Genomic DNA, 13369 nt, shown 5'->3' on the forward strand with positions numbered 1-13369 from the left:
GAACCAATCATTTGCACACACCAGCAAACACTGAATCCGATCCCACCCTCCGTCCCCTGTCCGGCACCCCCCGCCACCCCCATGTCCTCCGCCGCGTCTCCCTCCAACCCCTTCACCCCCTCAACCCCCTCCTCTTCCTCCCCTTCCCCTTCCCTCACTTATTATTGCCACCTCTGCCAACGGAGTGTTGATCTTTCCCCTGCCCCTGGCCCCCTCTGCTGCCCTGACTGCTCCGGCGGATTTCTCGAAGAAGAGAACGAGATAACCCCGCCCCCTCCCCCTCCCCCACCCCATCTCGCTGACATCTTCTCAGACGAATCTGACCACGATCTCGACGATTCCTCCGACCTCTTGCCCTCCTCCCCTACGACCGCCGCTCAGAACTACCTCCGACGCCTCATCCTCCGCCTCTCCTCTGACGACATCCCTATTGCTCCCCGGGGCCCCTCCCCTGCCTCCCCTCCCTCAATCTCTTCTATCCCCACTGTTTCCATCTCAGAATCGTCCCTAACTTGCGCTGTTTGTAAAGATGAGTTTGTTACCTCCTTTCCGGCTCGTCTTCTCCCCTGTGGCCACTTGTATCACTCTGATTGCATTGTTCCATGGCTATCTCGCCACAATTCCTGTCCTGTTTGCCGGGCTCCCATTCCTTCTACACAACCAGCCACTGAATTGCCCCCATCTCCACCTCCTGGAACAAGGACACATGTATCCATTCGGTTCAGGACGCTCCTGGATGAAATGAACAATGACAATAGTGGTGGGGCCCGGGCGCTGAGAGTTGCACTCAGAGAAATCACAAGAAGGACAGTGGCGAGAGAGCCCACAGCAGCTGAGGCATCACCAACCCAGTTGGCACAGGCTGAGACAGGTGGCTCAGCAGGGCCGGCGAATAGTGGGGAGACCGTCTCATCAGCATGGCCTGTCAGTGGCAGTGGTGCTGGTGGGTTTGTTGGGACTGTGAGGAGCAGCAGGTTTGATGAAGATGGAGATGCTGTCATGTCAGAGGCTCGAGAGGGCCTATTTGATTGATGGGAGTTTGAATTCGAGTTTTCTGTTGCAATGGTTCGAACTTTGGAAGGTGAAGTGTTTAGGTATGAGTTTTGTTCTGCTGAGTTAATTTGGAATCCAGCTAGTATAACATTAGCATGTGACACTGATTTTCAAAACCTATTGGATAGACTTTAAATGATAAATCCAAACCGTTCAAACTGACCTACTTCATGAGTGATGCATTTACATACAAAATTTATAAATTTTGAATTATTTTAGTATCAAGTCAAGCGATAAAAAGCTAATGAGTAATGACAAATGAATGCATTAAATTAACTTGGCCATTTGACTTGATATTACATAAACTCAAAAAATTATAAATTTTGCATGTAAACGCATCACTCATCAAGTAGATCGGTTTGATGGTTTGGATTCATCATTTAAAGTCTATCTAATAGGTTTTGGCGTTAGTGTTATTTAGGTTGAAATGACTCCGATGTCATACTAGCCGAACTCGTTAATTTGGGCTTGGTTGGAAAGGTTCAATCTTTTTGAAGGTTTGATCTTCTTGTTGTGCTTTTTAGTTATGTTAGTCTGGTTGCTTAATTTGGTTTATTTGTTGTGTTATTGGTCTGACCTAGAATCAGATTTTTTGTTCTGTTTTATGTCGATATGGTTTTCTTATTCATATAAGATAATGAAAGCGCTAGCCTTTGGTAAAAAGTTGGGCGGGGCACAAAGCATAGTAAATGGTCTACTGCTAGTTCTGAACTTGTATGAAGTAATGCTAGCCAGCACCTGGTGGAACTGATCACTTCTTTGATAAGTGGTCTGTATTACTTGTTCGTGATAGTTTGGGCATATTTAATTGGAAAATATTTTGTGGGTTCTATAAGCTATGACAATACCATTTACGGGTGTCAGAAATGTACGACACAAGTCTAAAGGTGCAGCAGATGTAATATCATCACTAAATTTCATAATATCATATTTACCATTCTAAATTTCAAAAACTCACAAACTTACCCAATTTATTTACATTTCTATTTAAACTCATTTTAAATTTATAAAGTATCCATTTTACCTTTTATTAAAATAATAAAGGGGGGAAAAATATGTAGTTTGTGTAAGAAAAATGTTCCGTCTTCTTACCGATCAGTTTTTAAGGACAATGATTCATTCCTCTACTTGTGACGTATACACAGTAACATTTATGCATATGCTCGTGTATACATCACAAGAAAATGAACCATTTGCTCTCATAACCGGCCAAATAAGAACACTAAATATTTCTCTTAAACAAGTGATATGTATTTTTCTTCTATTTTTTAATAAAGGGCAAAATGGGTATATTATAAATTTAACATGAGTTTTAATTGAAAAGTAAATAAATTGGGTAAATTTGTGAGTTTTTGAAATTCAAAAGGGTAAAAATGATATTTTGAATTTTAGAGGGGGGGGGATATGTAATTTCGAAGCTTTTGAGGGTTATACATGAAATTCCCCCGAACTTAAAAGATGTTGTCTAGTAATGTAATACTTTTCTTTCCTAATTCCATCATGCATACCATGAGGTAATTTGTTACTGGTTTTGATAGCCCTGATTATCAGTTGCAAGAATTCTTTAGGTTTGTGAAATGATTCATCCAAATTCCATAGAGATTCCTTAACAGATATTCCTGACTTTCTGGCCTAGCAGATAGATATGACCGTGATTAATCTGAATGTTCTTTTGGGATAATATTACTATAGTTCCTTTGAGCTGTTGACATGGCATTTTAAGCCCCCACCACCACCACCACCAACAACAACAACAACAACCACACACACACACACACACAGACTTGAGGGCTGGGGGTGGGTTGGATGTAAGTGTTGCATTGCCCCTTATTTTTGTTCTCTCCATCTTTGTATCTTGTTTGCTCAATCTAAATTGCTTGTAATTAGAGTTGGTGAACTCATCATAATTGATGTATTAGGAATTTGAATTGATTAGAGCTTGTGCAGATTTTGTAGTGCTGAATGTAGTCTTCTTGATTTTTGTCCAAAAAAAAAAAAATCAACCCATCAAAGAAAACTGTTGTCTTGGTATGTATCATCACAAGATCTTACTGAGATCTGAGACCATAATTCTCAAAATATAGTAACTGAGCTTTATATTTCCCCTACATAATGGCTTGTAAAATTGTTGCAGGGTAGCTATGTAGCTCTGATAGAGGCCGTTGTCAGAAGGAAGACAGATACTTATTTTTATTTATTTTTGTTTGTTTTTGGGGGTGTATTTTCGCAATTGTGGCCATACTATAAGAGAAAAACCGTTTCATATTGAATTCTCTAGTTCAGAGGCCAAGGTATCAGTTTAATTTTACTTAATTAATGTCGTTGTACAATGTACATTGTAAAGGAATAATTAGATCTTGCGCTATTATTATTAAATATTTTATTGCTATGACCTGGTCAGTTCAAAGATTGTTTTACCATCTTAAATATATTATGGAATTCCATATCCTTACTGTCATGGTTTCAGATTTCGCCCTCTTATTGATACTTGAGGAAATGTTTATGTTTGGATGCTCTAGAATAGCTACTATTTGAGAATAGTAATTTTTGGAAGAGTGTGAGAATAGTATTGATGTGGTGCTATTCGGAATAACGACAATGTTGTTTGGATTGAACATTTAAAATAGCGATGGAGGGATTTAACATTTGAGAGAGCACCAATTGCTATTCTGACTTTTTGTAAGAATAGTGGAACAGCGCTATTCTCGTTGTTCCGAATAGCAATTGAGTATGTTTGAATGGATCAGAAGCTATTTTCGCTATTCTCAGTACATCCAAATATAGCCTTAGGCGCAAAAATGGAGAAGTCTTCAAAACAAAATATTTGTTTAGTGATTTCTTCTCTTTTGTTAGGAGATCATATGATTTTCGATTTTTCAATTATTGTATAAAAATTATGTGATGAAATAAATAATAAAAATTTATCATATATAATTTTATATTTATATGAATGAATTGTTTTATAGTATTTCAGGTTAAAAATAGTTTTACTTGTTTTGTTTTATCCTTTACAGTTACAACCTCTTGTAACTACAAAATGATTAAAATAATTATAAAAAAAAATAACGAAAAAGAGCGTTACTTTTATTCTGTCTTATCAAATACATATAACGAATCAAACACTGTTTTAGTCCTTTTGCTTGCTCTTCGTCTAGTATTCACTTGTAAAATTAATGTCGTTTGTTTCATTGAAAGATGATTTTGATTATTATAATATATAAAATATTCAAATAGGTATACTGACTTCATTTCACTTGTAAAATTAATTGCTCTTTGTCTATTATAATATCTAATACTATGAAGTATGAACTATTAACTAATGTTATCTTATAGATTTTTTTTTTCTTTTCTTATTTTCATGACTGAAAAAAAATATAAACTTAGATTAGTTGTTATTCTAATTCTTCAATATTGATCATTTAATAATTAGTAGAAATATAGAATATACATTTTGGAAAGAAAAAAAAAAAAAGCTATGTGTAATAGCTTTTGATGTAGCTGCGTTATTCACAATAGTTTTTTTAATCCTCACATAATAAATAAATAGAATTGAATCTATATGACTCTTTAATCTCTCAACCTTCTCTTCTTTTCTCCTCTACAGTTTCTCTTCTCTCTACTCTCTCATATCAAATTATTCATAAAAATCTCAAAACTACCCCCCACCCCCCCGTCGATCGTCATAGCTAGGGGTGTTAATTGGGTCTGGTTTAGTCGGTTTTGAACCGAACCAAATTAGTTTGGACCAAATGGTTTGGTTCAGTTTGTCTTTTAAAACCGAAATAATCGAATCGATCGAACTTTTATATATCATGAATTTGGTCCAGACTGCTCTGGTTTATTTCTTAATCAACTATTTTAAATACTTTGGTTTATTTCTTAATACCCCAGTTTATTTATATACTTTGGTTTATTATAAATCAATTGCTTTAAATAAAAAATTAATATATTTCAGTTTGAACTGAATAAATCGAAATAAAACTTTAGTTTGGTTCGGTTGCAATGCTAAATCAGTTCAGTTCTATTTTTGAAATCGAAATATAACTTTGGTTTGCCTAGTTCGGTTCGGTTTCAACCGAACCAAACCGATGAACACCCCTACTACTGATGGCCTACTCATGAGATTAATAACACAAAATTAAGAGGTCTGATATGATCAGGGCAAATTGATTCTTTTTTTTTCCTTGATAACTTTGGGAGGGGTATAGAGCGAGAACTAACTGGTTTGAAACTATTTTTTGTTGTTGTTAATTTTGTAATTAAGTTAAGGGGGAATTTCATGTATGTCCTCAAAAGTTTCAATATTGCGTATTTATCCCTCTAAAATCAATAATTACATATTTATCCTTAAAAATTATAAAAACTCAAAAAGTTTATGCATGTGAGTGAGTGAGTCTATGGTACTATGCATATTACGATTTGGTACCGTGCTACGGCTCTATATTCGATTTTTCAAATTCTAACGGTCGATCCGAACCGTTCATCTTGTTCTCCATATTAATATGTGTTTGGAGACCAAATTTTACATTTTTTGAAATTTTTTTACTATTTTTTGAAATTTATTGAAAATCACTGTTTTTGGATGGTTCAGAATTTTCAGATCAAGTGATTTTCTAAATATCTAAAAAAATAGTAATTTTTTTTTAAAATGTAAAATTTAGTCTCCAAACACATATTAATATGGAGAACAAGATGAACGGTTCCGATCGACCGTTAGAATTTGAAAAATCGAATATAGAGCCGTAGCACAGTGCCAAATCGTAATATGCATAGTACCATAGACTCACTCCATGTGAGTACTTAAACTCATTTTAATGCAGAACACATCTTTAGAAATTCCCTCAGCCCCTCTTAAAATCTGCACAGATCACTTATCTGAACCAAAACCAACTAGCTTGACATATAAAAGAGGTACAAAAAATAATTAACATTCATAACATATATCAAATTGTCCAATTGAAAAATTAATTAATCATCCATCTTACAATAATCACAACTCAATCTCAGATTGCTCGAGAAACATGAACAATAAACAAAATTTGATCAGCAGTTCTAACGAGTTCAAACACGCAAACATCGCCTTCCTTGAGATGATTTTCTTCAATGAATTTGTTAAAGGATGTGCCTTCAATAGTATTAGATTGTTTTCTCTTCGAGTAATACTTGACAGGCCAAGTGTTTTCCTTCTCTGGCAAACAGAATATAAATGTCTGGTTTCTCTTCTGGAGATGCTTAGCTGAGAATTCTTTTGGTATGACCTGATTTCAAAAGTGAATAATGTTAGAATTAATTTGTTATCTAAAGAGAATGTAAATTGTAATTCATGGTCGTTAATCAAATATCAAGTTTGAACTTACTATGGAAGGCCTTTTGGATTGCTTTATAAGATGTAGAAAAGCTGGGTTGCCGGCTTGAATTTGAAGGGCCAAACGGTTAGCTCTCGCCTTTTGTTCGGTGCTCATGATTTTCCAACATTGTGGAACATAGGCACAATCAACTGTATATATTGTAGTTTCAAACATTAATTACTACTCAAAAACCACAAAAAAAATTGTTCAAAATTTAAAAATGCAAAAAAGGCTTACTTGGATTTTGACTTGAGTACTGGTTGTCATTTTTCAGAAGTCCCAATCTTCTTCTAAGGAGAGTTTGGTGCTCAAGTACCAGTAAGTTATCATTTCTTGCTTCTTCTATTATTTTCTCTACATAGCTATTGATTTTCTTCACAGAAGAGATTTCATATTCCTCTTTGATGTGCATCTCTTTGTGCTCTGTTTTTTCATTTTCTTGGCAAGGGGAACCGCAATCGCTCTTCTTAAGCCTCTTCTTCAAAGGAAGGGAATTACAATTTTGGCCCCGTGATTTCTTTCTTGAATGAATTTTGGCACTTGTACCAGTGCTTCCTTGAACTTTGTCTTCATCCGCTTCTCCTTCAAAATTGCTGCCCTTTTCCCTACCAAACGGGTCGAAAATCCGCACTTCAAATGTGCATCCGTCCACCAATTTGAAAAGCAACATATCATTCTGTGATACATTATTAGAACTAGCAAAATCACTCCAACCGGGTTGAAGTACAAGATTGTCACCCGACCCGATAAGCCCAACGTGCCATACATCAGTACCGCTTGGACATTTGAACTCGAGAATTTTGCCAACAAAATCATTGAAGTGCTTTGTGACTTTCTCTGGCAAACACTGCACAAATATCATGTCAAAAAAAGAAATGAGAATAAAATTAAGGTATTGTACGGAATAAAAGAATTTAATAAGTTCCAATAGAAATTTCAAATTTTTAGGGTTTATGCAGCTCATGTGTGTCCGATTAAAAAGTTTGTTTATGTAAGATAAGAAGAAGTTTTTGGCAAGAAATTTAAAAAAAAAAAAGATTTTGGGGTACAAAAGGAATTACTAGAAAAAAAAAATGCTATGAAAAAGGAGAAACAGATATATAAGAAGCAACGAGATGAAATAATTTTTTCTAAGGCACGATGAAAGTATTGTAAAATTTGGCATTAATTATTGGAAGGAGATGAAGAATTAATTAAAGAAGTTACCACACTGTGCATGTAAAAGCCAGTCATCTCTTTCTGGAAATCCATTTTGGAGAAATTAGGAGATGAATTAAAGTCTAAATTTCTCTTCTCTGTTGAATGTAATGAAATTATGCCTTGCACCGTTCCTGGCACCTCTATTTATATAAAAGACTTAATTAATTACCGACTTTTAAATTTGGAAAAAAGACAAAAAAAGGAAGCTCATAAATATGGAAAGCTATCTAATTACATGAGGCATTTTATATAATTAGAAAGAAAAAATAACGGTTGGCATATTCCTATCAATTACAACTGTAGCTATCTAATTATGGTAATAAACGTTGAAACTTGTATTAACTATAGAAAGGAGCTCCCTTTATTTTTAAAATTAGCCAATGATAAAAATATCATATGGATTTTAGGCTAATTAATTACCCCTAATAATTAATTCATACTTAATTATATTTCTCAACAAGAAAATAAACAAGAAGATATGAGCTATACTATTTCTTTTTTGGCACCCAATTTGGGCAAGATTGATGAAGTATGTATTTTTAGAAGTTTTTAGATTATATTATAAGTTTGAAAAGAGAAAATGTAATTTGAAGATTTTAGAACAACAAGTATTAGAGTTTTATGTTTTAAAAGAATAAGTAGAATATTTATAATTTTGAAAATATATCATTCTGATTACCATTATATGAGTGCTTGGTCCTGTTATCCAGTTCTTCTATGTTTATGTTTTTCACCTTGCTAGGAAATGAGTGTAGGAAATACTTTTTTTTTGCTTGTAGAATATATATATAAGTGCGCATTGTACATGTAAAAGTTATAATTGTGTTTTTTGCGAGAAGACAAACTAGTTTTATTTAATACTAATCTAATATGATATTATATTTATTTAATGCTAATTTAATATTTAAATTAATATTATATTACATTTAATACTAATCTAATCTGATGTTATATTTATTTAATGCTAATATAATATTTAAATTAATATTATATTACATACAATACTTAACATTTAAACTAATATTATATTACATTTAATATTTAAACTAATATTATATTATATTTAATATAAAATATGATATTATATTTATTTGATACTAATCTAATATTTAAACTAATATTATATTACATTTAATATTTAACTTAATATTATATTATATTTAATCTAACATTTTATTTTATATTAATCTAATTTGATATTATTTTTATTCAATACTAATCTATTATTTAAATTAATATTATATTACATTTAATATTTAATCAAATGTTTTATTTAATACTAATTTAATATTTAAACTGACTCTAATTGAGAGGAATGAAAACTATTTTTTTTATTAATACCATTAACCTCACTAACTCTATTCTTGCTAACCCCTCATTTTTATTGGTTAGTAGAATAGAGCTATTCTTGAGCTAATTCAATTTTCTAATCTGTGTTTGGATCACCCAAGGTTAAGAATATGGGAGCTAACTCAAGATTAACTCTATTCTTGCCACATCCAAACATAAGTAGCTAGAATAGTTAGAATAGCTCTTTTGTCATTTGTCTTATTATAATAGTCAAATTTTTTTTTTTTGTAAGAATAAACTATTCTATTAAGATAAAGGATTTGGATTCTCTTTTCTAGCTATTCAACTCAAACTAAACATAGAACAAGCTATTCCGAATAATATTGTTCCAAAAATAACTTATGGAACAACGAGATGCCATGATTATATTTTTAGAAAGTACTACAGGTACAATTTTCCAAATTTAGATGATTATAGACTTATAGTCATACTAAGAATAGCCGCTAATTAACTTTCTATATATAATATATATAATGATATCGGTTACGTCTCTCTCATATTTCTCATTTCTTTCTCTATCAAGTAATTGCATTTTTTTTTTCCGCTTTGAGTACTCTTTCTTCTTTTTATTATTGCTTCTGTGAGGATTCCCACAATTAAATGGAGAACACAGGCGCAAGTGGTAGCAACAACATCAACAAGGCAAAGAAAACCGGAACGAAAAGAAAGATACCCATTGACTTGATCGAAAATAAAAATGCTCGTGAGGTGCTTAACATGTTCATATTCAATATTCTTGATTTCTTTTACGTCTATTTAATTGAAAATGAAGAATCATGTTAGCCTTTTGAAATTATAAAGTTCCTAATATTGTTTCTTTTAAACCAAATATTGTTTGGTCTTGTAGGTTTGTTTTTCTAAAAGGCGCAAGGGCCTATTCAAGAAAGCATTAGAGCTGAGTGTTATGTGTGGAGTCCGGGTGCAAGTACTGGCTTTCTCTCCTTCTGGCAATCCCTATTCATTCATCAGCCCTTCCAGTTCTAGCTCCTCTTCTACCCAGCAGGCAGACCTATTCCTCCTGTCCTCCCAACAGGAAGATGATCTTAGTCGTCAAGCGACCGAGCTTAAAGCCAAACTCGAAACCCTTAAGAGGAAAAATGAAAATCTTAAAGCATGCCTTAAAGGGACAGCGGATTTGGACAAGGCAGATTTGACTCAGTTGTTGGCAATGAAGGAGAACCTGCAGCGTGCGTTAGGGATTTGAGGATGTCAGCATGGATCCTGCTTCTCTTGGTGTTGTACTAGTACCAGATATGGGTTGATGGCTCCTGTATATGGTTATGTCTCCCACTGTGCATTGCTTTTGTTTCTCTGTCGATGACATTTTAGTTTGTTATGCTTGCATTGTTAGTTAAGTTGAGGGTTTTGTCTTATGTAATAAAACTACAATTATTTGTGGTAGACTTATGAATGAAGTAGTGCTTTCTGATATGTAACTCAAATAGGTAGATTTTGCACAGCAATCTTTGAGGAATGTATTGATGTTGATATCATTTACCATCTGATTGAGTTATTAAGCAGGAATAATGCCTACAATTCAAAAAAAGGGTATTCTTTACAGAAAGCTTACCAGAATGTGATAACTGCCTGTATACTGAATCCATGTATTCAAAATATTATAAATTTAAATTTAAATTGAAAGTCACTAGTCCAATTTAAGATGCATCCTACTATTATTGGTTTTAATGGAAAATATAATTTTATTTTTCATGAAAAGACACATCTGACAATTCTTCTATTTTGATTTACATCTGTATCATGATCTGTACAATTATGTACCAAACACTGAATCAGACCCATGTTTTGGTAAATCTGAGACCAAACAATATAATTAACATAATAGGAATTTGACAACGGGGAAAGCATTGCTTTCTGGCATGACAATTGGAATGGAGAGCCTCTGTTTATAAGGTCTGCAGGCTGATCAAGACCACCTCAGAATTTGATATCCTTGAAGCAGGCACTACCAAGGCTTGACCAATTAGCTCCTCACCTTAACACTGCTGATATTGCAACTTTAACAGCACAAGAAGATGTCATGATATGGCGCTCGGACAAATCTGACATTTATTCTTCAAAATATGCATATGAAGCAATGATAGGTGGAGGCAAAGTGCGCTGGGCATTTCAAAAGACATGGAAGTATATGATACCTCCCTCTGTGAATTTTTTTTACTTTTATGGTGCTCAAAGGTAAAGTTCTGACAAGGTACGTGCTACTGAGAACGAAAATTGCATGCGATCAAAGTTGTGTGACATGTAGTTCCGGTCATAGCGAGACTATTTTCCATCTTCTATTCAAATGCCGCTACGCAGAGGTGGTATGGGAAAATGCAGTAGCTATACTGGGACAAACAATAATGGTACCAGCAACATCAGTGCAGGAAATATGGAAAAAATCGTGGATAAAGGGAAAACAGCGGAGTGCTATGTCATATAAGAAGTGGGGAGTTAGGTTTGTAGCAGTTTGCTGGTTAATATGGAAAGAGAGAAATGCAAGAATCTTCAACACCAATAGGTCAAGAGCAGAAGGGCTAGGGTTTACAGCAGTGCAGATTGCAAATTTGTGAATCAGAGAGGTGTAGAGGAGATTAAAATAGAGCAGTTGGTGATCCTCGAATGATTTCTGGTAGAGGGGATGCAGTAGAGAGGTACTGGTACCACCACTGGTATGGAGAATGCCTACTGGTACAGCACAATGGCATGCCAGTACAGGGCCAGTGACATGGGAGAAGTGCAGCGAGTGCTCCAGAATGTGTGTTGGTATCGAGAGGAGGAGGGCAGAGAGGTACCGGCAACTGCTGCAGTGGGGAATGGGCTGGTACGGTCTATACTGGTACAATAAAGATAGAGGATCACTACTCACTAGGAAGTCCTGTAGTTTCCTTTCTGTAATGGCTTGTGAAATTGTTGCAGGGTAGCTATGTAGCTCTGATAGAGGCCGTTGTCAGAAGGAAGACAGATACTTATTTTTATTTTTTTTGTTTGTTTTTGGGGGTGTATTTTCGCAATTGTGGCCATACTATAAGAGAAAAACCGTTTCATATTGAATTCTCTAGTTCAGAGGCCAAGGTATCAGTTTAATTTTATTTAATTAATGTCGTTGTACATTGTACATTGTAAAGGAATAATTAGATCTTGCGCTATTATTATTAAATATTTTATTGCTATGACCTGGTCAGTTCAAAGATTGTTTTACCATCTTAAATATATTATGGAATTCCATATCCTTACTGTCACGGTTTCAGATTTCGCCCTCTTATTGATACTTGAGGAAATGCCTATGTTTGGATGCACTCTAAAATAGCTACTATTTGAGAATAGTGATTTTTGGATGAGTGTGAGAATAGTATTGATGTGGTGCTATTTGGAATAGCGAGAATGTTGTTTGGATTGAACATTTAGAATAGCGATGCAGGATTGAACATTTGAGAGACCACCAATTGCTATTCTGACTTTTTGTTAGAATAGTGGAACAACGTTATTCTCACTGTTCCGAATAGCAATTGAGTGTGTTTCAATGGATCAGAAGCTATTTTCGCTATTCTCAGTACATCCAAATATAGCCTTAGGCGCCAAAATGGAGAAGTCTTCAAAACAAAATATTTGTTTAGTGATTTCTTCTCTTTTGTTAGGAGATCATATGATTTTCGATTTTTCAATTATTGTATAAAAATTATGTGATGAAATAAATAATAAAAATTTATCATATATAATTTTATATTTATATGAATGAATTGTTTTATAGTATTTCAGGTTAAAAATAGTTTTACTTGTTTTGTTTTACCCTTTACAGTTACAACCTCTTGTAACTACAAAATGATTAAAATAATTATAAAAAAAATTAACGAAAAAGAGCGTTACTTTTATTCTGTCTTATCAAATACATATAACGAATCAAACACTGTTTTAGTCCTTTTGCTTGCTCTTCGTCTAGTATTCACTTGTAAAATTAATGTCGTTTGTTTCATTGAAAGATGATTTTGATTATTATAATATATAAAATGTTCAAATAGGTATATTGACTTCATTTCACTTGTAAAATTAATTGCTCTTCGTTTATTATAATATGTAATACTATGAAGTATGAACTATTAAATAATGTTGTCTTATAGATTTTTTTTTTTCTTATTTTCATGACTGAAAAAAATATAAACTTAGATTAGTTGTTATTCTAATTCTTCAATATTGATCATTTAATAATTAGTAGAAATATAGAATATAAATTTTGGAAAGAAAAAAAAACGCTATGTGTGATAGCTTTTGATGTAGCTGCGTTATTCACAATAGTTTTTTTAATCCTCACATAATAAATAAATAGAATTGAATCTATATGACTCTTTAATCTCTCAACCTTCTCTTCTTTTCTCCTCTACAGTTTCTCTTCTCTCTACTCTCTCATATCAAATTATTCATAA

At 33.6% G+C, this 13369-nt stretch overlaps 2 protein-coding genes and 1 long non-coding RNA gene across 6 annotated transcripts; 2 read left to right on the forward strand and 1 right to left on the reverse strand.

Moving 5' to 3' along the window:
- The first annotated feature begins 1 nt into the window (after window position 1).
- Window positions 2-12161, forward strand: LOC144574141 (uncharacterized). Of its 4 annotated transcripts, none has more exons than XM_078324007.1 (2): window positions 2-1094; window positions 11868-12161. In XM_078324007.1, exon 1 carries the CDS (start codon window positions 82-84, stop codon window positions 1030-1032), a length of 951 nt encoding a protein of 316 aa, XP_078180133.1. In that variant the 5' UTR covers window positions 2-81; the 3' UTR covers window positions 1033-1094; window positions 11868-12161. The 4 variants fall into 4 exon arrangements, with proteins under 4 accessions (XP_078180133.1, XP_078180135.1, XP_078180134.1 ...); XM_078324009.1 differs by having other exon boundaries at window positions 11873-12161; XM_078324008.1 differs by lacking the exon at window positions 11868-12161 and adding an exon at window positions 3193-3460.
- Window positions 6034-6752, reverse strand: LOC144574361 (uncharacterized). Its single transcript, XR_013518194.1, has 3 exons — window positions 6639-6752; window positions 6411-6550; window positions 6034-6311 (listed from the first exon to the last, which is right to left on the reverse strand). It is a non-coding gene; the product is annotated as an uncharacterized LOC144574361 (long non-coding RNA).
- On the forward strand, window positions 9552-10155 carry LOC144573750 (agamous-like MADS-box protein AGL13). Its single transcript, XM_078323498.1, has 2 exons — window positions 9552-9659; window positions 9799-10155. Exons 1-2 carry the CDS (start codon window positions 9552-9554, stop codon window positions 10153-10155), a joined length of 465 nt encoding a protein of 154 aa, XP_078179624.1.
- Window positions 12162-13369: the final 1208 nt, after the last annotated feature.

Source organism: Carex rostrata, chromosome 22, assembly GCF_964058835.1.
Source record: "Carex rostrata chromosome 22, lpCarRost1.2, whole genome shotgun sequence".
In the NCBI taxonomy this organism is placed as follows: Eukaryota; Viridiplantae; Streptophyta; class Magnoliopsida; order Poales; family Cyperaceae; genus Carex; species Carex rostrata.